This window comes from Bos indicus x Bos taurus, chromosome 7, assembly GCF_003369695.1.
Source record: "Bos indicus x Bos taurus breed Angus x Brahman F1 hybrid chromosome 7, Bos_hybrid_MaternalHap_v2.0, whole genome shotgun sequence".
NCBI classification, from domain to species: domain Eukaryota; kingdom Metazoa; phylum Chordata; class Mammalia; order Artiodactyla; family Bovidae; genus Bos; species Bos indicus x Bos taurus.
Window position 1 is genome coordinate 84,018,359 of NC_040082.1, and position 22,202 is coordinate 84,040,560.

At 40.8% G+C, this 22,202-nt stretch overlaps 1 protein-coding gene across 2 annotated transcripts in view; it reads left to right on the forward strand.

Moving 5' to 3' along the window:
• MEGF10 (multiple EGF like domains 10) overlaps positions 1-22,202 on the forward strand; it is a 178,648-nt gene that overhangs the window by 124,139 nt on the left and 32,307 nt on the right. For both annotated transcript variants that reach the window (XM_027547016.1, XM_027547017.1), the window contains exons 9-13: positions 5,414-5,626; positions 12,410-12,584; positions 13,895-14,015; positions 14,794-14,957; positions 17,759-17,861. In XM_027547016.1, the coding sequence (XP_027402817.1) occupies positions 5,414-5,626; positions 12,410-12,584; positions 13,895-14,015; positions 14,794-14,957; positions 17,759-17,861 (776 nt within the window). The remainder of the gene's footprint in view (positions 1-5,413; positions 5,627-12,409; positions 12,585-13,894; positions 14,016-14,793; positions 14,958-17,758; positions 17,862-22,202) is intronic.

Here is a 22,202-nt window from a genome sequence, read left to right on the forward strand (position 1 = left end):
TCCCCCTCCAATTTAGGCTTCACACTTTCTTAGGAAATTTATTTATAAGTATTTTATAGTTTTTGAAGAATCCCATTTAAGTTTTAATTGGATATTTCTGGATAAAGAAAGTCTTGCCTTTGAATATTTATTTTTTATTTAGTCACTCTACCAAACTTCTTATTTAATTCTCATGTTATTTTTAGCAAACCCTAAGGTTATTTTATTATCTACAGATAAAGATAAATTAGTCTCTTCTTTTCAGTGTTTGTAATGTGTCATTTACTTGAGTGATTGCATTAATTTAAACTTATAAATAGTACAGTGGAATAGTGAAAGTTGCTCAGTGGTGTCTGACTCTTTGCGACCACATGGACTATACAGTCCATGGAATTCTCCAGGCCAGAATACCGGAGTGGGTAGCCTTTCCCTTCTCCAAGGGATCTTCCCAACCCAGGGATCTAACCCAGGTCCTTTGTATTGCAGGCAGATTCTTTACCAGCTGAGCCACAAGGGAAGCCCAAGAATACTGAAGTGGGTAGCCTATCCCTTCTCCAGCAGATCTTCCTGACCCAGAAATCAAACCAGGGTCTCCTGCATTGCAGGTGGATTCTTTACCAACTGAGCTATGAGGGAAGCCCAAACTTCTAAATGAATGTTGACAAATATAGATAAAAGTGGGAATTCCTATCTTCTTCCTAATTTTATTGAAAATGGCTCCAGTATAGTTTCCTGTTTGTTACTGGTTTCTAGTAGATGATCTTTTTCATCTTTGAGTAGTTTTTTAAAAATCCCTGTTTTTGTTAGAAACTTTTTAAGTAATATCTGTTTAGTTTCATTAATACAATTGTGTATTTTCCTTAATTTTTGATGTTATGAATTACTGGCACCTTTAGCACATGGTTTCTATAACATGTAATTGGGGTACTCAGAAAGTTTTTGTGCCCTGCTTCCTGGTTTATGATTGTATTTTGGAAAATGAGGTTGTTAGATGAATTCTGGATCCATGTTGTATTAAAGTCTTAATATAAAAAGATGAATCAGGGCAAGAGAGGCATGGGACCAAGCAGAACCCTAAGTAATAACTCTGTGTAATATTTTTGGACACTAAAAATTTAAATATAATAGTTTTCTTGCCCTGTCTGGATTTGTCTCAAATTCAAGGAACATAAAATCAGCAAACATACAGGCAGGCTTATACTCATTTAGAACACAGGGAAAGGGGATAACAGCTAATTTTCAGGTGAATTTTTGATTTAAGGCCAGGCAGGCAAAGAGCCAGAGTAAGAGAGGAAAGTGAAGAAGGAACTTGCTTCTTAACTTGTTTTTATAACAGTTGTGGTTTTTTTTTTGATGAACTGATGACATGACTCCTGTTTCCAATTCTTCTCTGATACACGGAAACACACATACTCACAACACAATGACATCAAGCACATTTGTCAGCGTGAAAGAAACAGTGGTTATGCAACCATTTGTGGCAGGAGGTGTGGGGAAAGCAGTCCGAGGGCCAAGGGTCCTTGCCCTTTCCCCTGTTTTGAGAAGTCAGCGAAACATGACCCCTGAGGTCAGGCCAGAGGGGAGCAGGTACCACCACAGGCAGCTGGCCCAGAGTGCGCCCCGGATGTGGGGATGGCTCTCCCAGCCAGAGAGGACGCAGAACAAACGAAACAGGCACCTCGTAGGCAGACAGAGCAGCTCATGGGCTGCCCACATAATAGGCTGTAGGGTTTGTGGGATGGTTTCAGAGGACGGTGTGGTGAGGAAGGGTCATGTGGCACAGCCGAGTATGATGGCTCTCAGATCCTCACAGCACTCCTGAAGGGGCTGAAAGAGTGTTCTTAATGCTAATGGGTTGTCGTGGCATCACTGCACTGGGGCTTTTGATGGCCTAGCGTGGATCCATGTACATGATTGTTGCCTCTTACGTGTTAGCTGGGTGGAGAGGTCTGTGGATCAGTCATGCACTCTGTTAAAGGAAAGCCCCAGAATGTTACGCTATGCTGTGCTCTGTACCACCCTCACAGTGAAGAAGAATGTGGGCCAAGGGAGGGGAAGTCCAGAGTTATAGACAGGAATTGGGGGGATGCAGAATTGGTCTTCAACAGAGGCAGTCTTTTCTGCTTCCAGTATGGAGGAAAAGCTGACTCTTTCCCAGTGTTCTTTATATAAATATTTTCCCAAGAGCAGCGGTTTCAGGGGTTTGAAAGGCAGGCAGCCGATCTATTGATCCCAGTCTGATGAGGAATGTGATTCTTTCACAGTAAATCATGGTTTGGCCCAATTATTCTGGTCATTCTGGAAGGTCATACGTAAAAGGACAAAGGAGAAAATGGGACCTGGCACCCCTTCCATGCTAACGCACTTTCTTTTCTATAAGTTCACAGTGAGATGCAATAAGATAATCAAAATGATAGTCAAACAAGTCTGTGACCCTCATTGGTTTGGGCATTAGTGTCATGTCTTACCAGATTATCACAGCTTAATGTGTGTCCGTTTTTCCAAACTCCAGGGTATTATTTCAAAAAATCTAAAAAAAAGTAAAATAAAATAGGAACTTCATATTTTCATATTTCTACTGTGGCCAGTATTTATTGCTGTATTTTTATCTTCCTCTCTGCCATCTCTTAAGAAAGAAAGTATTTCTTTTAGTGACTTCTAAGATTACTTTTCTTATTCCACGTGGGGCCACAAAAGCAACACTGAGGGCATAAAACTTGTTGGGAAATGATGCTTCTTTCAGAAAAATGAGCCCAAAAGGGAGGTAAGACTGCTTGACAAAGACTTTTAATCCAGCCAATGAGAAGGGTGTGATCTACTTCACCACTGGGTTTATTCTCAAGATGGAAAAGATCTACTTCTAGAAAGATATCCTACCACTTTGGTGTGGTAGGTGGCAACTAACAGGATTCCTCTTACAAGCGCAACACTGATGGAAAAGAAGCAGGATGGTGAACCAAGCTTTACTGACTACTTTCGTAAGAAAAATTCGAATGGCTTTTTGCCGTTTAAAACACAAACTTAGTAGTGTGTTTAATTATAGGTTAGAAAGGTAAATCTGGGTCATGCCCAGCTATTACGGATTTTGTTTGCTCAGAGAGAAGGAAGTCTCTGCCAAGATAGGATAGAATAGTCACACGCTCCCCTGTCTTTGGTGGCAGACGTTTTCCCGTGCTTCCCATTACTCTCCTGTTCCCCATTTTTAGAGCTGTGCTTTTCCCCAAGTTAAAATCCTGGAGTCCAGAATGTAGCATTTGGGTTTCTTTTAGTAATATGATTTACCTTAAGCATAACTTTTTCTTTTTTTCTGGTATTGCCTTGCAAGGACAGATAGGTTGCCAAACCGTCTTGCCAACCTTTGGCGGAGCCATGAAGAGGCCCGATGATTGACCGACAGCATTTCTTCCTCTAAAGTTTACATTTTGGGGAGTAAACTAAGTGACTTGGCTTAGTAAAGCTGCTTAGAAGTTAAAAATAGAGTGCCTTTAAAAAACACTCTGGTCTAAAAATAGGTATACTCCTGTGTAACTTTGCAACACACATCTGATTTTATGCTAAATGAACTTAGTTCAATTACTCCAGAACTCTAATTCATTGTTGAGTGAGTGATTTGAAGACTTTGCCTATTGAAAAAAGTCTACAGTCTGTGAAACCAAATTTGCAAGAGTCCCTTTTCCCTAAATATGTCAGAGCCAGAGTTAACCAGAAAAATATCAAAGAGTTCTCAAGATTTATCCTCTGCTCTAAACTAGAATCCTATCCAGCCCTGGTATTGTTAGTCCCCACACCCTATCATTAAAAATATGCAAAGCCTTGTGGAAAATGTTTGCTTTTCAGCCCCTTTCCTGTTGCTTTGAAGTCTGCTTGGATTCATTATCGTGCACTTGCTGCTTGCCTTGTACCCATCTGAAAAAATGCAGTGCTGACCTACATTTTTGACTCTGGGTCTGGCATGACTTGAGAGCCACATGGGAAGTGGCTGCTGAGACTCACAAAGAGTACTCTGCTTGTGGCAGCACTCTGGCTAAGCAAGACTCCGGCTGCCTTTCCCTTGGCAGAAAGCACTCCTTCTGCTGCAGAAAATCCTATCAAGTCACCTTGCCTGGTCAGAAAGAAAAAGCTGGCCCAGTAGCAGGGCATACGCTCCATGGAGCCATGAGGATTTTCTCTTCTTGAGTCCCTCCAGCAACTCGGCTTCCCACCCGATCTGACTTACCCACAGCATATCCTCCTGCCACAATCTAAGGCCATTTTTTAAAAGAAAATAAGGTGGATTTTTGAGATATGATTTTTTTTTCCCTTGCTGTTTGGTAGCCCTTCTTCCCAAAAGGACAAAACCCCACTTAATAAAAATGTTGTGTTCGGGGAACTCACAGTCTCTCTACCGCCTCCTGGCAGGAGTTCCCCAGGTTGAAATTGAGGACACCTGATTTCAACAGCTCAGATTTTCCCAAAGTCCTCCCAAAGGAGGACTTTCTTTGTCAAGTTGCAAAACTTTCTGAATAAGGAGCAGTTATTGCCATTCAGCTTTGAAAAGATAGACACGTGGCTGAGGTTAAAAATTAACACCAACATAAAAGCCAAGAGAATTAACATTTTGTTTCGAATTTGCTCCAAAGTTTTCACTTTGAAATGGGGAAAGCATGTATTTTATTTAAGAATAGTTAATTTACAATGTTGTGTTAGTTTCAAGTGAACAACAAAGTGATGCAGTTATACATACATATTCTTTTTCAGATTCTTTTCCATTTTAGGTTATTAAAAGATACTGAGTATAGTTCCCCATGCTGTATATAGTAGGTCCTGTTGTTTACATATATTGACTATAGTAGTGTGTATCTGTTAACACCAAACTCCTAATTTATCTCCCTCTACCCACGACCCACTTTGGTAACCATAAGTTTGTTTTTTGTGTGTATGAGTCAGTTCCTGTTTTGTAAATAAATTCATTTATGTCATTTGTTTAGATTCCATATGTAGGTGGTATTATATGATGTTTGTCTTTCTCTGACTTACTTTACTCAACATGATAATATCCAGGTCCATCCATGTTTGCTGCAAATGGCATTATTTCATTTTTTGAGAGAGAGCATATGTTTTAATTCTCTAATAATGGGCTGGGGCTCACACTTGGGCAATTCATTTTCTCTCTTTCCTGGTATCTACTAAAGGGCTATGTATACCTTTAGCAAGGACTAGGTATAAAACATGCTTCCCATCCCAAATTCATATTTTGTTTTTGATTTTACTATTTCTTTAAACAGGTTATATGACTGTTACCATTATAATTTTTCTTAATGCTTTTCATATCTGTGATGGGACAATCACTAAGTAAATATGAAATCCAAAAAGGATCTAAGTGTGTTATACAACAAAATGTGTTTATTTTCACAAGGCACTGACTAATCTTACACTCCCATCTCCTGCATGACAGGTGCCAGGATGAGTGTCCCGTTGGCACCTACGGAGTTCACTGTGCGGAGACCTGCCAGTGTGTCAATGGAGGAAAGTGTTACCATGTGAGTGGCTCCTGCCTCTGCGAAGCAGGTTTTTCTGGTGACCGCTGTGAAGCACGCCTGTGTCCAGAAGGACTCTATGGCATCAGATGTGACAAGCGGTGTCCCTGCCATGTGGACAACACTCTCAGGTGAGGGTCAGCTGCCCCTGGAGTGATGTGTTCTGTTAAAGTTTTCACTACAGGATCCCTGATGATTCAGATGGTAAAGAATCCACCTGCAATGCAAGAGACTCAGGTTCGATCCTTGGGTTAGGATGATCTCCTGGAGGAGGAAATGGCAACCCACTCCAATATTCTTGCCTGGAGAATTTCATGGACAGAGCAGCCTATCAGGCTACAGTCCATGGGGTCACAAACAGTCGGACACGACTGAGTGACTAACACACACTATCCACTATTTAGAAGGAGAGATCGGCAGAGATATTCCCATCCTGAGATGCTTCCTGCCTCTGGATCATCCTGGGCAGGAACCACTCAGTATATGGAAGACTTTTATACCCAGTGGTCCAAGTCAAAAGTGCTGAAGTTGTTATGGCTGTGCATATGAAATCCTATTCTCTGTTAATGACCACTGGAAAAAATTAAACTTGCTGAGGTTAGTACAATGTTTCCCTAAGAGAGGGATTCTGTGACATTCCCTTAGCAGCCAAGACGCAATGAGAGACATAGGTTAAGCCCAGTTGGGTATGTATAACCATCACAGAATGATTCTCATGGCGGCCTCTTTACTCAAAGTCTGTATAGGCAGGAAGTGTGGAAGTTTTGAGAAAGTGCTTCACTTGTGGTTGTCACATGTGAGATGTGTGTTCAGAACTGATTACTTGAACACAGAACTCACAGGGGTCTTTTAAAGGCGCAAAAATCTCTTGAAGAACTTAAGAACAGGAAACCAAAATCCCACCCACTTTACTGTACTTTGTCTGCCCCTGAAAATGTCTTTCCAACCATTTCTTCCTCTGCCTCCCCCAAGGACCAGATACACATCACTTAGAATTCTGGGCCTCGCTTACATACTGCTGGAAAAGTTGAGTTTGACTATAATGTGGTACATTATATAGCAGTTCGGATGATACCAGGATTACTTTTATTTGCATTCAGCACAACTGTTACTTCATTTATGCTTCTGAAAGATAACTTGTGGTCACATTAAATCTCAAATGCACTAAAGTTAAAAGTAAATAGAAGGCTGTGGTTGGTCTCTTCTTTAAACCATTGTTGGGAGCAAAAAAAAAAAAAAAAAGACTTTGCAGTGTGTACATGCACTGAAATACATTTTAGTGGGCATATTAAAGAAGTGCATTCTTAATGTGTCTCCAGCAGTTAGCAAGCTTCTTTAGTCAATTTCTGGCCTTCTTCATTGGGAAATATCACCATCTTTACAGGACAGGTTAAATAAACATTTGGGAGAGTAAAAATGAATAGTCTCTACAGGATTTTGGTTGTTTTTCAACTCTCCAGCATTGAATTTTGGCTGCCTTTCCTGCAATGTAAGGTTTGTCCCAACGAAAGGTAATTCTCATTAGAAATAGCTAAGGATTTTTTAATGCCAGTGTGCTCTTTCATTGAATGTAGATACAGTCTGAAATCAAATAGATTAATAAACCTATACAAAGGATCTCTGCTTTGAGAAGAATTGGAGAAGCAGAGGAAATGTTGATTTTGCGGAAATTAGTTATCATAATAGTAGATGCAGGGTACAAGTTGACAGTTATTTGATTGATGTCAATACTGTATAATTTTGACATAGGTCATGTGTACCTAAACACATATGCTTTAACAAAGAAGTAAATGAACTTATTTGTTAGGTACATAGATCAAAATAACACTAAAATCTGTCTAATAATATAACAGATAATCAGAAGATCAAAGACCGTTAGCCTATGAAGTGCTTCCCTAAATAATAAAAGCTATTTTAAAAGATTAACTTGTACAAATTCCTATTAAAACCAATTGACAATTGATTATATGACTCTTGTCTTCTTGAATTCATAGTTGGAGCCACCCTTCTACTCTTAAATCTAGGACTTCTATGTAAAATTCCTGAAAACACAAAGTTCCTTTGAACCAAAAGGCATAGTATCTTTGTATTAATTCAAAGTTTAGTCTACCATTTAGTCAGACAAGAGTGTAGCTTGCTATTGCATAATACATGATGTCTATCCTAAAATCCTTTGTTATAATTAATGAGATAACTAATGAAATGAGAACTATTAATTTATAGTATCTTTAGGTAAATTTTGAGTTCTATGAATGTTCACATATTGACATATATGGAAGCCATATATTTGAGTAAGGGTTTGTATCAGTTAGTTTTGCTGTATAAAACATCAACAACAAACAAGCCTATCCCAAACTTAGGGATTTAAAACAACATTTATTTATTAGCTGATGATTTCTTGCTTGACTCCTTGGGTTGGGCTCAGCTTGGTGGTTCTTCTGGTGGTCTGTGTGTATTCAGTTGGCAGATCAACTAGAGGCTGGAATTCCTGTGTTGCTCACATGTCTAGCATTTGGCTGAGTGATGGGAGTGACTGAGCCATATGTCCCCAGTAATCTAGCACATTAGCCTGAGCTTCTGTACATGGTAACTGGCTTCTCAACAACTGTAAGAGACAGGGCAAGCTCCAACATGCAAATGCTTTTCAAACCTTTGGTTATACCACATTTGCTAATGTCTCTCCAGACAGAGAAGGCATCATAACCAAGTCCAGCTTCCTTATACTCTACCTCTTAGGGGGTGGAGTTACAATGCATCTGTAACCATTTTTATTTTTCAAGCTATCATAAGGTTGAAATGAATTTAAATATATTTATAAGTGATGTTAGTATTTTGAATTACAGTACTATTATAGAGCCTAAGGGCATTCTCTGTGACCAGGAATTCTTAAAACTGACTTTTGTAGTGGAAATAATTTTGAATAGGAAAACAAAGTTTAAGATTCACTGAGATTCCACATGAGATATGTATATTAGCTCTTGTTAATAAGGACATTTAATAGCTGTGGGCAATCAGGATGTGCATACTTGCAAATGCCACCTAATTGTCATATATTTGAGCATTAATAATATCTAAGGAAATGAATACAAGGAAGTTCAGTGACTCTTTCTATTTTTGCCAACATTATATTGGATACCTGTAATAATTGAACTGTTAAGTTGAAAACTTTACTAGAATGTTTTAATCTAGTTATATATATAAATGTATAAAATGGTAGGTATTCCTATCTGTGTATAATCCAATTTCCATATTACACAAAGCAATCTGTTGTTTAGAAAGAAATCAGGTAGGAGGATATTGCCCTTCCACCTCCACTCTGCTCCTCTAACAACGACACGTAAATCTCATTACCAATTAAGCTGCCTGCATGAGAGCCCATCAAATGCCTCCAAAGTGCTCTAGTTTCCTACATGTAATTACAAATTGCAGAATACTAATTTTGGTGTCAATCAATCTGAGAACCAGTGTGCTGCACTAATACTCACCGGGGGGCATTGAATATCAATTTCTCTGTCTGCCTCTAGCTTAGGTCAATTCCCTATCCCTGAATTGTCTATTCTGTTTAACATTTATATCTATACCATGTATGTTGTTTTTGGACTTTTATTATTGAGTAACATTTCCTACCAAAATATGTCCTTTTTAAAAACAGTATCTATCTTAAGGTAAGCTACTTTAACCAGTTCACCATTTGGAATATTTCTTTTTTGTAATATGTAGGGCCTTGCTAAAATAAATTAAATTTGTCCCTGCTTTTTGCACAATTTAGGCTTCTATTGGTCCTAATAATAATCCTTTTATCTGTGCAAAATCCTAAGTTTTAACAATTCCTTTTCATATCTAGCCCTCCTATCAGACTGCTATCAAATTTCCTTTTCCTTTGGTGTGGAGACAAAGAAAGAAATCGGGGTTCAAGTTTGATTCTGCCATTACCTGCGCGAGACTTGGAATAATTAGTACCTCTTTCCAGGTCTCTGTTCCCTCATTTAAAAAATAGAGTCATACCTAACGTTGTGAGCATTAAATGAAATCATCCACAGGGATTGCTTAGCATGGTGTTAGCATACATTCAGCGCTGGTCTGTACATCCGCTTGCAGTGTCATCATAAATGTCACTTAAATGACTGTTCCCTGCAATTAATGGTGATTCCTTTTAAGCTATAAAGTTGAGATTTTAAAAACTAATTTTAGGGGACATCTGGCCTTTGTATACAGACATACAGACTATATTTTAACAAGGCTGGATGATTTGGAGAGATCAGGGGAGGCAGATTCTGCGCCCTGCCCCCCACCCCGCCGACACACACAATCAACTCTGATGTTTTCACCTGTTCACTCAATCTGTGTTTACCATGGGCCTACTGTATGATAACGAAACACAATTCTCATTCTTCTGGAGCTCGAAGCCTAGAGGGGAAGGGAGACAAGGGAAGGACTGTAAGAACAAGCATAAGATTACAGTTGACAAGTGAGATGAGCAGAGGGCAATGAAAGAGAATAACAGGAGATTCCTAACTGAAATGTGCTTGGTCGGGGAAGGCCTATCTAAGGAAGAGAGATTTAAACTGGGCCTGGAAGGATAAGATTGAGAGATGGAGGCCAGGAGTTGGGAGATGGCATTCCTGGCACATGAAATAGCCCATGTGAAGCCCTTAACTTTGAAAAAGTTCAATGCTTTTACAAAATAAAAGAAATCTATTGCAGTTGAACATAGTAATAAAGAAAGAGAATAATGATGAAAGAAAAGATTGAAAAGTAAGCAGTGACCAGTTGATGAAGGCCTGTGGGCTGGGTTTCAGTTCAATTCAGTTGCTCAGTCATGTCCAACTCATTGCAACCTCATGCACTGCAGCACGCCAGGCTTCCCTGTCCATCACCAGCTCCTAAGGTCATCATTTATCCGATGTCTCAGATATATGTCTCAGAACTGTTTGGTTTAGGTCTGTTGTCCCAATGTAATTATTAGTAACTTTCTCTTCATTCTTAAAAATGCCTTGGTTTAGACAGTAAATAATTTTCACTCTAGCTATATTAAACAGTATGCATTTTACTCTGAGTGTAGGCTTCTAAGGGAGCCTTTGAAGAATTTTAAGGAAGGTGATACCATATGATCTGTTTTTTAGTTGATGATTCATGAGTGAACACAGGGAGGAAGATTGAAAAGCTCTTCAGGAGTGGAGCAGACAGATGCCCTTGCCTTGGAGTAGGATGGTGACTCTGAAGATGGAGAGATATGGATAGAGTCAAGATATATTGTGGAGTTAGAATGGTTAGGTCCTAGTGATGAAGGCAATATAGGAGGTGAGAGAGAGAGTTATTAAGAATAACTGAGGTTTTTAACTTAAACTACTGAGTGGCTGGTTGGTTCCATTGCTTTTGTGGAAAGAGGGCTTCCCTAGTGGCTCAGATGGTAAAGTGTCTGTCTGCAATGCAGGAGACCCGGGTTTGATCCCTGGGTTGGGAAGGTCCCCTGGAGAAGGAAATGGCAGCCCACTCCAGTATTCTTGCCTGGAAAATCCCACGGACCCGGAGCCTGGTAGGCTACTGTCCATGGGGTTGCAAAGAGTCGGACACGACTGAGTGACTTCACTTTCACTTTCAATGGAGAGGAAACACTGAGTGAGGAATGAAGAAAGGGGAGAGCCAGGGCTCCATGTTTAATGGGTTAAGTTTGAGAAGCCATGGAGATGTTGGGTGTTTTGCCCAATGATAAATACCAGATAGATACATCTCAGCAATTCTAAGAAGATTTGAGATTCAGACCTTGTTTTTGGAATCCAAATCTTCTGTACCCAAGAAACCATCTTATATATAGGGTTGTGCTTGGATATTCCTTCATTCCATGTTTCCCGAGTCATGCTTGTGATGGAAGCCTAAGCCTTTGTTTATGGGCACTTGGTGGCAACAGGGGTCCAAAAGCATATTTAAATAAATTTCTGAAAATGAGTAGCAAGCTATCTAACCCACAGCCAATTTCTTTAAGAAAAAGATAGGAAATGAGATAAGGTGTGGCGAGACCCTCATTTGACAGATTAGGATGTCAGGCCCAGGGAGGTTATGTGCTTTCACTGTGGTTGGCCAGGCTGTGGGAGAGCTGGAATTTACAGCCTCAGTCCTTATCCCTTCCAGGTCATGGTTCTTTGCAGAAAATCTGTGAACAGTCCTCTGGTGAGAGGTCATTTAGCAGATGTCTAGATGAGACAGTGGGTTTTATTACGGCCCAAGTTAAGGGGAGGGTTTTATCTCCATTAGGGGAGGAAGACCATCTTCAACAGTCTTCCAGTTGTGAGCAGAGCTGGTTTGATTGTTCAGATTTTCCTTTGGCGAGAAGCACATGTGTTTTGAGCCATACAGAGCACCCTATTGTGTGAGCCTCGTTAACCCGTGCCTCAGCGCAGCTGATGTGTCCATTTGCTGTGGAATGACAGCTGGCTGCCTGGCCCATCAATGTGGCTGCCGTTTCAGGTAGAGACAGCTGCTCCGCCACCAGGTATGGGGACCTGAGAGAAGTAGGCTAGGCTGGAAAGTCACTGCTTCTGGGGTTCCTTGGACATGACCCTTGCTAACTGACTTGGTGGTGTTCGTTGGATGGAGTTCTTCAGATCGTCTTATCTAGTTGACCTCTTATTGTATTAGTGCTTTCACTTGACAAAAATTAAAATGAGTTTCAGACAAAGGGACACAGTTACAAGAGTCATCCTGCTAGAGCATGATGCTGATTTCATGCAACATTTGTGGTACCAGTCAGGTTTCAGCCGATTAATTAAACCATATCAAGCCTGAGAATGAAGTTTAAATTGTTATGTATGGAATTACCAACACATTTCGTGATCATGGCTAGAGCAACATTTGTACAAGCCTTGGGTGTCATGTTTACCCATGAGTGACTTGCTCTTTTCATCCACATCCCTCAGCTGTCACCCCATGTCTGGAGAGTGTGCCTGCAAGCCAGGCTGGTCGGGACTCTACTGTAATGAGACGTGTTCTCCTGGATTCTATGGGGAAGCTTGCCAACAGATCTGCAGCTGCCAGAATGGGGCTGACTGTGACAGCGTGACAGGAAAGTGCATCTGTGCCCCAGGATTCAAAGTGAGTGGCTTGGGCTACTTCCAGAGAAGGAGGAGAGGAGGGGTGCAGCTTGGAGCACATCGATACCATGATTTATATGACCTTTCTCTGAAGTCCAGTGAATGTGCTAAAAACCAATTGCATCATTAACAAGGAAGAAAATAAAGAGAAAAAAAATAATAAGAGGTATAAGTAATTACTTGAGAATGATGCCTGGGCAAGCTGGTGAAACTCTAAAGTGGCATTAATATTTAATAATTTAATTAATATGTATCATGAAGTAAGATGTAATTATTCCTTATGTAACTATGTAATTATCTCATCATGTAGATAATTTATAGGCAGCAAAGAAATTACTTTTCCAAATAGGATATGTTTTATTGTCCACAGTTTATGTTTTAATTCCATGCAATTTGAAGGCATAGTTAGCATTTATTATGTATTAACAGCCAAGGATTAGTAGTATGTAAATTTTTCAGTCCCTTTGAGAATCCAGACCTTTCAAATATGCCTATAAGCTCATAGAGCAGAATTTTGCTAGTTTTCAGGATTTCTTAGCCACAGATTAGTAATTTTTGTTTTAAAGGAAAATGGGCTGCTGTTGAATTATTTTCTCCCATTTTAAAGAGAACATTAAATTGTGAAGAATGTTGATGACTATTCCAGAGCATATAATATAGAACAAGTGGGTCACAAAGTCTCAGAGCTGAGATCTTTACAGGGTTTTCTAAGCTGGGTCACAGTGCTTTGGTTGAGCCCTTGAATTAGCCTTAAGAGTCTCTTTGTCTCTTCTGCTTTTAAAGGAGGTGACCTCCAGTCACCTTCGGTGACCAACTTCTGTGTTTAATGCTCCCTGTCAGATAATAAATTGAATCATGCTGCAGGCTAAATGTGTTCTGTTTCTTTGCCTTACCTACTGATCATATTACATATTATATAAAGCAGTCTAGGAATCATTGCAATTTAATGTATAGTTCATATTTATGTTTATTTATAGACAATAATTTTACAGCTGCAGTTTGTTGTTCTATATCTACTTGTATGAGCAAGGACAGAGGATTTTGTGTTTGCTACCTAGGGAAAGTAATGAAGGCAGCAGGGTTTTGGGGTCATATTCAATACTTGTATCCTAAATATAGGCCAGGTGGCACTGCCCTTGAATCTGTACAGTTTGTACATCTGAATAGTTATAAAACTCTTTAAAAAAATACAGTGTGTTAAAATGAGAGAGAGAGTATAATCAGCACAGCCAAGATATATTTTTGTGTATTTGTGTTGGCCCTATTTCAGGTGGTCAAACCACACGCATTTTCCTATTTGCGCTTGTCTAGGGAATTGACTGCTCCATCCCATGCCCTCTGGGGACCTATGGGATAAACTGTTCCTCGCTCTGCAGCTGTAAAAATGATGCTGTCTGCTCTCCTGTGGATGGATCTTGTACTTGCAATGCAGGTGAGTGGGTGAATGAGTCTGTTATCTGATCCCGGTCCTGTTAGCTCCTAAAGACACAGGAAAGAAACCTTAACCAGGATTCCAGCTCCAGCTTTGCCAAAATACAGTGACTGAACTCAGCAAAGACCCTTACCCAGGAAGGGCTCTCCTGCTTTCCAGAGTCAAGGGGAGAGGCTTCTGTGAGATGATCTCTGAAGTTGCTGCCAGCTCCAAAATCTATGAGTCTCTGTGATTTGGGGAAGAGTAAGCAAGCAGAACTGTGTCGGTGCCCCTAAATCCATTGGCCTGGAGTCCTGACAAGAGATGCAGTCAAGCACCTGATTGTACATGGGGGCCAGAGCATCTTTATCCATAGTTTCTGCAGCAGCCAGCGTTGTGGACACTCACTGTTCATGGTTCATGGGGTCCTGCTTTAAAGATGGGGATGTTCTTTCAAACGCACTTTCCTTTTCCTTCCCATATAAATATTTTATTTCCTGACCTGCACAAAACTCTGCACCCCACAGTGTGCATGACCGCATGTTAGACAGTGAGGTACCCCCAACTTGATCTCTCTTCCCCCAGTAGCCCAATGGTGCTTCTCTCTTGACAGCCGTGTTGGTGCTCTGGTTCAGTTCTGAGAAAGGCTTTACGCGGCAGAGCCATGCTCCCTGCGCTAGGGCAGGGGCCCTGCTGCCCACCTCCAAGGTGTTTCTAAAGGGAAGTGTGGCTGGGAGAGGCTGGCCAGCTCCGTGCTGCCTTTGTTTGTTCACGTGCCCTGGCACTCTTGTCACGGCAGGCTGGCACGGGGTGGACTGCTCCATCAGCTGCCCCAGTGGCACCTGGGGCTTTGGCTGCAACTTAACATGCCAGTGTCTCAACGGCGGAGCCTGCAACACCCTGGACGGGACCTGCACCTGTGCACCTGGATGGCGTGGGGAGAAATGTGAATTTCCCTGCCAGGTATGACTCCGCTGGGAGGGCCGGGAGAATCCGATGGCAGAGGGTTAGCTTATTTTCTGCAGACTTCATGATTTAAAGTCCTTTATTGTGAACCAAACTAGAGTCACTGTAGAAGAATTGAGATGTTTGAACTCAGAGTGGATACAGGGTGAGAAGAGGGAAAGATGCAGAAATTGGTTAGGCAGCTTTGTGAGAATCCTTTTTATCCTCTCTCTCCTAGTTCCTCCCACCTCTCCCCTCTGTTTTCTCTGTTCTAATATACCCATCTCTTCATGGCAACCAGTCATCAGTATTTGTCAAACATCCAGTGTATGCCTGTCAACTCTCCAAACATTGTGTTTCCATTATAATGGAAATCCCCCAGCCTTTGGGGTGGAAAGTGGCAGGGCATTGAAAGGAGGGTGGTGATGGTGTCACAGAAGGGTTCAATGAGGTGGTGAAAGGTTTGGAAACAGCCGTCTTTTAGCACAAATATCTCTGGAGTCACCCAGATCTCCATAGATTTCCATGGTTCAGTGCCGACTCCCTCCCCTTCACCTACTTTGGAAATACGCCCCCAACCCCATACTGAGTCTGCTGCAGGCCAACAAGAGTGGGCAATGGACAGTGCATTCTGTAGTGACGGCCCATTTCACTCTCTCCCTCTAAAGTACGGGGCCAGTGTGGCCAGTTTCCTTCCCTCTATTCCGTAGCTTTCTCTCCCTAGGCAGTTATTTTCTCCCAAGCCATTAAGCATTCTCTCAGTGGTGTGTATGCTGTGCCTCCTGGGGATCACGTGATGATGAAGTGACACCATGGCCCCCTGAACTGGACAGCTCCAGGGGGCCCTTCCACAGAGCGCTTTTCTCCCTGGGCTTCCTCCTCATTAAGTCCAACCCATTTCCCAGCTAAAGAGCCTGGGGTGCTACTCCATGCCCTCCAAACCCCTAGGACACAGTTTTGTTAGTTTTGCCTCCTGTTATCTGCCAGTGAGCAGATTATCAGTGCTCTGAGATGGGCTTAAAGATCACTTTTCACTTATACAAGTCTAAGTGTAGACAAAGCAAATCTACACCATCTTGTCTGTTTTTTTGGTATGTTATTAGATGCATTAGTAAATCAGCCAAGGCTGGAAATTGGTTTTAGTGGCTCATATTATGGCAAAACTAAATCCTATATGCCTGGGCAAACATTAGTAGAACTTAATTTAAAAAAATGTTTTACCTTAATAATCACTAGACAAATGAATATGCCATTTAACACCTACTAAAATGGCAACCCACTCCAGTATTCTTGCCTGGAAAATCCCACGGACAGAGAAAACTGGCGGGCTACAGTCCATGAGTTGCAAAAAGCTGGACACAACTGAGTGACTGAGCGTGCAGGCACCTGTTGAATGCTGGTGCTGGGTGCCTCCCTGTTGGTAATTTCACAGCCCCTGTTTTGCTTAGTGCTTGGTGCTGTGGGAGGTTTGCAGTGCCCTCCCTCAGTTCCTCAGGACCTGGCATGAAGGATCAGGGCTTGTAAATGTGGAGCTTTCATTCCTCTCCCACAAACTAAATGATCACATCCGTGAAGAGTCTCATCTCCGCTGGACCAGCAACGCGGATGTGCATGTGAAAACATTAAGGCCTGGGAGGGGATGAAAGGGAGGGTGTGCCAGCACACAGCTCACCCCTGCCTAGGAGCTTGCATCAGAATGCTTCGTGATGTCCAGATGTCATCATGGGAGAGAGGATGCTAATTAGGAAAAAGTGACAAAAGGTATTCATTTCTCCTTATAGTTCTGTGTATCTCACGGACAATTTATGGACATGATCTTAATTTAATTAGAACTATGTTGTTTTTTAAATTTTAGGGCTTCTTTTAAAAAAACGTTATTGGAGTATAGATAATTTACAACATTGTGTTAATTTCAGGTCTATAGCAAAGTGAATCAGTTATACACATACATATATCCACTCTTTTTTTTTTTTTTTTTAGATTCTTTGCCATATAGGTCATTACAGAGTGCTAAGTAGAGTTCCCTGTGGTAAATAGTAGGTCCTTGTTAGTTATCGGGTTTATATTTAGAAGTATGTATTTGTCAGTCCCAATCTCCCAATTTATCCCTCCCCTGTCCCCTTACCCCCTGGTAACCACAAGTTTGTTTTCTATGTCTGTGATTCTACTTCTGTTTTGTAAAAAAGTTGATTTGTACCACTTTTTTTTTTTTTAAGATTCCACATATAGGGCTTCTTTATGTGGATCGGAGTCTTCTTTTTCCACTAACAAATAGAACGTTCTGTAGGAGAAAAAAAAAATTCTGGGATTGTGTGTGGGGACGGATATTAACTAAACTTATTGTGGTAATCATTTCACAATATATATAAATATCAAATCATTTTGTTTTACCTCTAAAACTAATGTAACATATGTGAATTATACATCAGTGGGGGGAAAAATACCCTGTAAGGAGTACTGAACTATTTTATAAAAATCTTTAGGAACAAAAGGACAATATTTTTACGAGTTATGGCTCACAATAAGATAAAGATTCTTTTAATTAATTGGCATGTTTACCTATCTTTGCACATATGCACACCAGCATATTGACATAGTTGGTTTCACAATTTGTATGCTAGATGTAAACCTAGGTTTGAGCGTTTTGAAAACACTAACCCCTTGCAGCCAATATTTTAGGAGCCAAGAAGACATGGGAAGAGGTGATTGTAATGCATGCTGCTGAGAGGTGTTTTGGAGGGGAGGGTGCTGTGTGTTAAATGGCTGACTGAGGTCGCCCGCTGCAGGATTCCCATCCCTCACCGCTGTCTTCCATGTAGGATGGCACTTATGGGCTGAACTGTGCTGAGCGTTGTGACTGCAGCCATGCAGATGGCTGCCACTCCACCACGGGTCACTGCCGCTGCCTCCCCGGATGGTCAGGTGAGAGCCACGGGCCACTACTTGAAGTGAGAAACATGCCAATTTGTGCCTAGTGCTGTTCCTTGCTACCTCAGAGAAACACTCACAGGTCAGTTTTTCAAAAAAAGAAAATATGGTAATATCTCCAGTAAGGTGATAAATTTTTACCCTCACAATATTACTCCTAGGCCTAATTAGTCTGTGGGCTTCCCTGGTAGCTCAGTGGTAAAGAATCTGTCTGTCAATGCAGGAGACATGGGTTCAATCCCTGATCCAGGAAGATCCCCTGGAGGAGGAAATGGCAACCCACTCCAGTATTCTTGCCTGGGAAATCTGATGGACAGAGGAGCCTGGTGGGCTACAGTCCATGGGATCGCTAAGAGTCAGATATGACTTAGTGACTGAACAACAACAACAATTAATCTATAATCCAGGGATGACTTCTTGTTGAATCATGCAATGGCAGTTCTCTTGAGTCTTTAGGTAAGGTCTAACTATCAGTGCAGATAACTAGCAACTTCTTTATAGATAGGTAGATAGGTATATAGACAGGTAAATATAGATAGACTCTCATATCATAGAATTCACCTATTTAAAGTGTAGAATTCAATGTTTTAGTATAGTCAAAGAATTGTACAGTTATCACCACTATCAACTTTAGAAAATTTTCATTGCCCTCTCCCAAAACCCCATTAGTACTTATTAGCAGTCATTCTTCATTTACTCCCAATTCACGGCCCCACCCCCTTTGCCCTACCCTAGGCAACCACTTTCTGTTTCTGTAAACTTGCCTATATGTGATGTTTTGTATCTGGATTCCTTCTGTTAGTGTATGTTTTTAAGGTTCTTCCACATTGGAGTGTATATCAGTACTTCATTCCTTTTGACTGCCAAATAATATTCCATTACTTGGATAGACCACATTTTATTTACCCATTCGTCTGTTAATAAATACTGGAATTGTTTCCACCTTATTGAATATTATGAAAAATGCTGTTATTCATGTACAATTTTTGTGTGGATGTATATATTTTTGGTATATACTTAGGCGTGAAATTGCTGGGTTGTATGGTAACTCTAAGCTTAACCTTTTCGAGAACTACTACACTTGTTTTCCAAAGCATCTGCACCATTTTGCATTCCTACCAGCAATGTATGAGATTTCTACTCCCCACCACACTTGTTATTTATCTATCTTTTTTGATTACAGCCATCCTGGTGGGTGTGAAATCTTATCTCATTGTGTTCTTGATTTCCATTCCCTCAATAAGTAATGATGTTGAGCATCTTTTTGTGTGTTTATTGATCATCTGTGTATCTTGTTTGTAGAAATGTCTTCAGATACTTTGCTCATTTTTTAACTTGGCTTATTTGTCTTATTATTACTGAGTTGTAATGTCTCTTTGTCCCCTAGCTCCATGTCCTTTTCATATATGTAAGTTGCAAATATTTTTCCTCTGTGAGTTATTTTTAACTTTCTTAATGATGTCTTTTGCCACCAAAAAGGTTTTATATTTATAAAGTTCAGTTTATCTACTTTTTCTTTTGTTGCTTGTACTTTTGGTGTCTAAGAAATCATTGCCCAGTCCTAGATAACAGATTTATGCCTCTGTATTCTTCTTAGAGTTTTATAATTTTAGCTTTTACATTTAAGTCTTTAACACATTTTGAGTTTGTTTTTGCATATGGTATACATAAGGGTCCAAATTCATCCACTGTTTATGTCAAAATCCTGCTGTCCCAGCACTATCTTATGAGAAGAGCATTCTTTCACCCCCTGTATTGTCTTGATAACCTTGTCAGAAATCAGTTGACCATAAATGTGACTTATTTATTTCTGGGCTCTCAGTTTTATTCCAGTGACAAATATGTCTATCCTTATGTAAGTAGCATACTGTTTTGATTGCTGTAACTTTGTAGAAAATTTTAAAATTGGGAAGTATGAGTCTTTCAACTTTTGTTTTTTTCAAGATTGTTTGGCTATCCTGGGTTCCTTGAATTTCCCTTTGTGTTTCTGGATCAGCATGTTAATTTCTGCAAAGAAACGGTGGAAATTTAAAGAGGGTTGAGTCTATATATCCATGGCAGGAATAGTGCTAGCTGGGAGGGATTGGGGGCAAGAGGAGAAGGGGACGACAGAGGATGAGATGGCTGGATGGCATCACTGACTCGATGGACGTGAGTCGGTGATGGACAGGGAGGCCTGGCGTGCTGTGATTCATGGGGTTGCAAAGAGTTGGATGTGACTGAGCGACTGATCTGATCTGATCTGAACAATATTAAGTCTTCAGATCTTTGAACATAGGATGCCATCAGTAACCTCTGGAGTGGTGTCTCTCAGCTCTTTGCAATTTGCTGAGAGCTTCTTAGGCTTCTGACAAACGGAGACAAACTGTCTTGTGTTTGATTCCTAGTGTCTGAGAGCTACGTTGGGAACAGGTCAAGGCTTGTGTAATAGACTTTATTTTCTGTCACTAGGAGCTACCCACTGAAACACAGACTCCATAGTCCTCCAGTTCCTCCTTGACTTGCAAAGACTGAGATAACTGTGACTCTACAGTATGAAATTCCACTTTTCCGTGTTTCTACTTGGTTCTCAGTTACTACATGTTACAACTATTAATACGTAGGAATTAAACCAGATTTTGTGACTTTGCAAGGGTTCCTGAAGCTTTCAAATGGAGTGACCACTACTAAGTTCTCAATGACCACAGTGAAGCAAATAGTGTTTTAACCCCCCTGGCGTATTCAGGGCTTTTCTAATAGAGAAGTCACATCATTTGTTTTGGGCCATACGCCACCAAGGCTACTTTTGTCTTATGAATGTAGAGGAAATGTGACATGTTCCTGGACCCACCAGTCATTGATCAAGTATCCACCTGCTTGGATGGTTTAGAACCAGCTTGTGAAAAGCATGCTCTTGTATACATGAGAAAACCAGGAGATATGATTTGGCCTGAAGCCAGCCAGAAAATGTGCTAGTTGCATTCCATAGTCTGGGTCATGGGGTAAGACAAATGATCCCATCTGGCCTTAGACCTGTGGAGCTCCTGCGGGAGTGCAGTGGCTTTGTCACACGGCATAATCTTGTAATCCTCTGTCCATCTGTGACTGGTCTGCTTCTCCAAAGGGGAGGAAGTTTTGCTGCCTCATTGTTCTATCACTTGGTGCTCACCGTCTCTTTGCTTCATGGCTCCAGTGTCTTACTTCTCTGGGTCTTCTGTGTGGACTCTTGGTATGTTAAGTATCTAAGGCTGCCGGGAGACATTGTTTAGAGAGGTCATCCCCCACACTCACAGAACACACTTGTATAAGCAAATGTGTATACAGGAAAAGAAAATCCCTGAAGTTTTGAAAAACACCCTACAATTGGATCAAGAATTGCCTTGTTTTTCTAAAAGAAAAGTAGACTCTGTATTATTTCATTGTCAACATTGGGTAGACTTATCATTTTTCACCACAAACTTACTTTGAATGGGTACCTCATACGGACATTTTGAAATAAAAAACTTTGCTTTTCATTTAGATATCAGGTTTGGGGCAAAATAAATAACCTTAATTCAGGGAAGCAAGTGATTCTGTCTCCTTTCTCCTTGCTGTGGAGTTTGCTCTCAGTGATATGTAGAGAATTGCCAGAGAGGGTAGCAAATATGTGGCATAAAAGCAAGGCCTTTGCGAAAGAATCAGTGACATCTAACTTGGGAACCTGGACTCTTCCCTTGAGCAAATTATCGAGATTTGATCTGTAGAGACACCAACAGTGCTCGGCCGCTGAGGACACTGAGGAGAGACGGATCTGGCCTCGGAGTGTGGAGATTAAAGAAAAAGGGTCAGGAGAGCTCTATCCCTCCTTACGAAGAAATGGACGTACCTACACTCAGGAAGTCAGGCTCTAACGTGATAGACAGAGGAAGTCAGCTTGCTGTCTCACCAAGGTGCTCATTCACCACCCTTGTAACTTCATTCTCTTTTCTGATGTTTGACGGTCTTTTTTTTTTTCTTAAAGGAAATGAGACTCTTATTTATTTGTACTATAATTGATTGTCTCATTTCACCTAGTCATAAAATAAGTCTTCAATATGTACTGCCATAAATACTAACCAAAAATTGCATCTGACATCCCAGATACTATTTCCAAAAGAAATGTACCATTTTTCAAAAGAAGAGACATACACTTTTATTATATGCTGTTAATTAAAACTTTAATTTATTGATGTGTTTAGCCAATAGGTTACTTTATCAAACAGAGGCAGATTGCAGTAAAAAAAAAAAAAGAGAGAGAGAAAGAGAAGAATGCCTGGGCTTTGTCTCCCACACCTCTGTTACACACACACACACACACACACACACACACACACATAT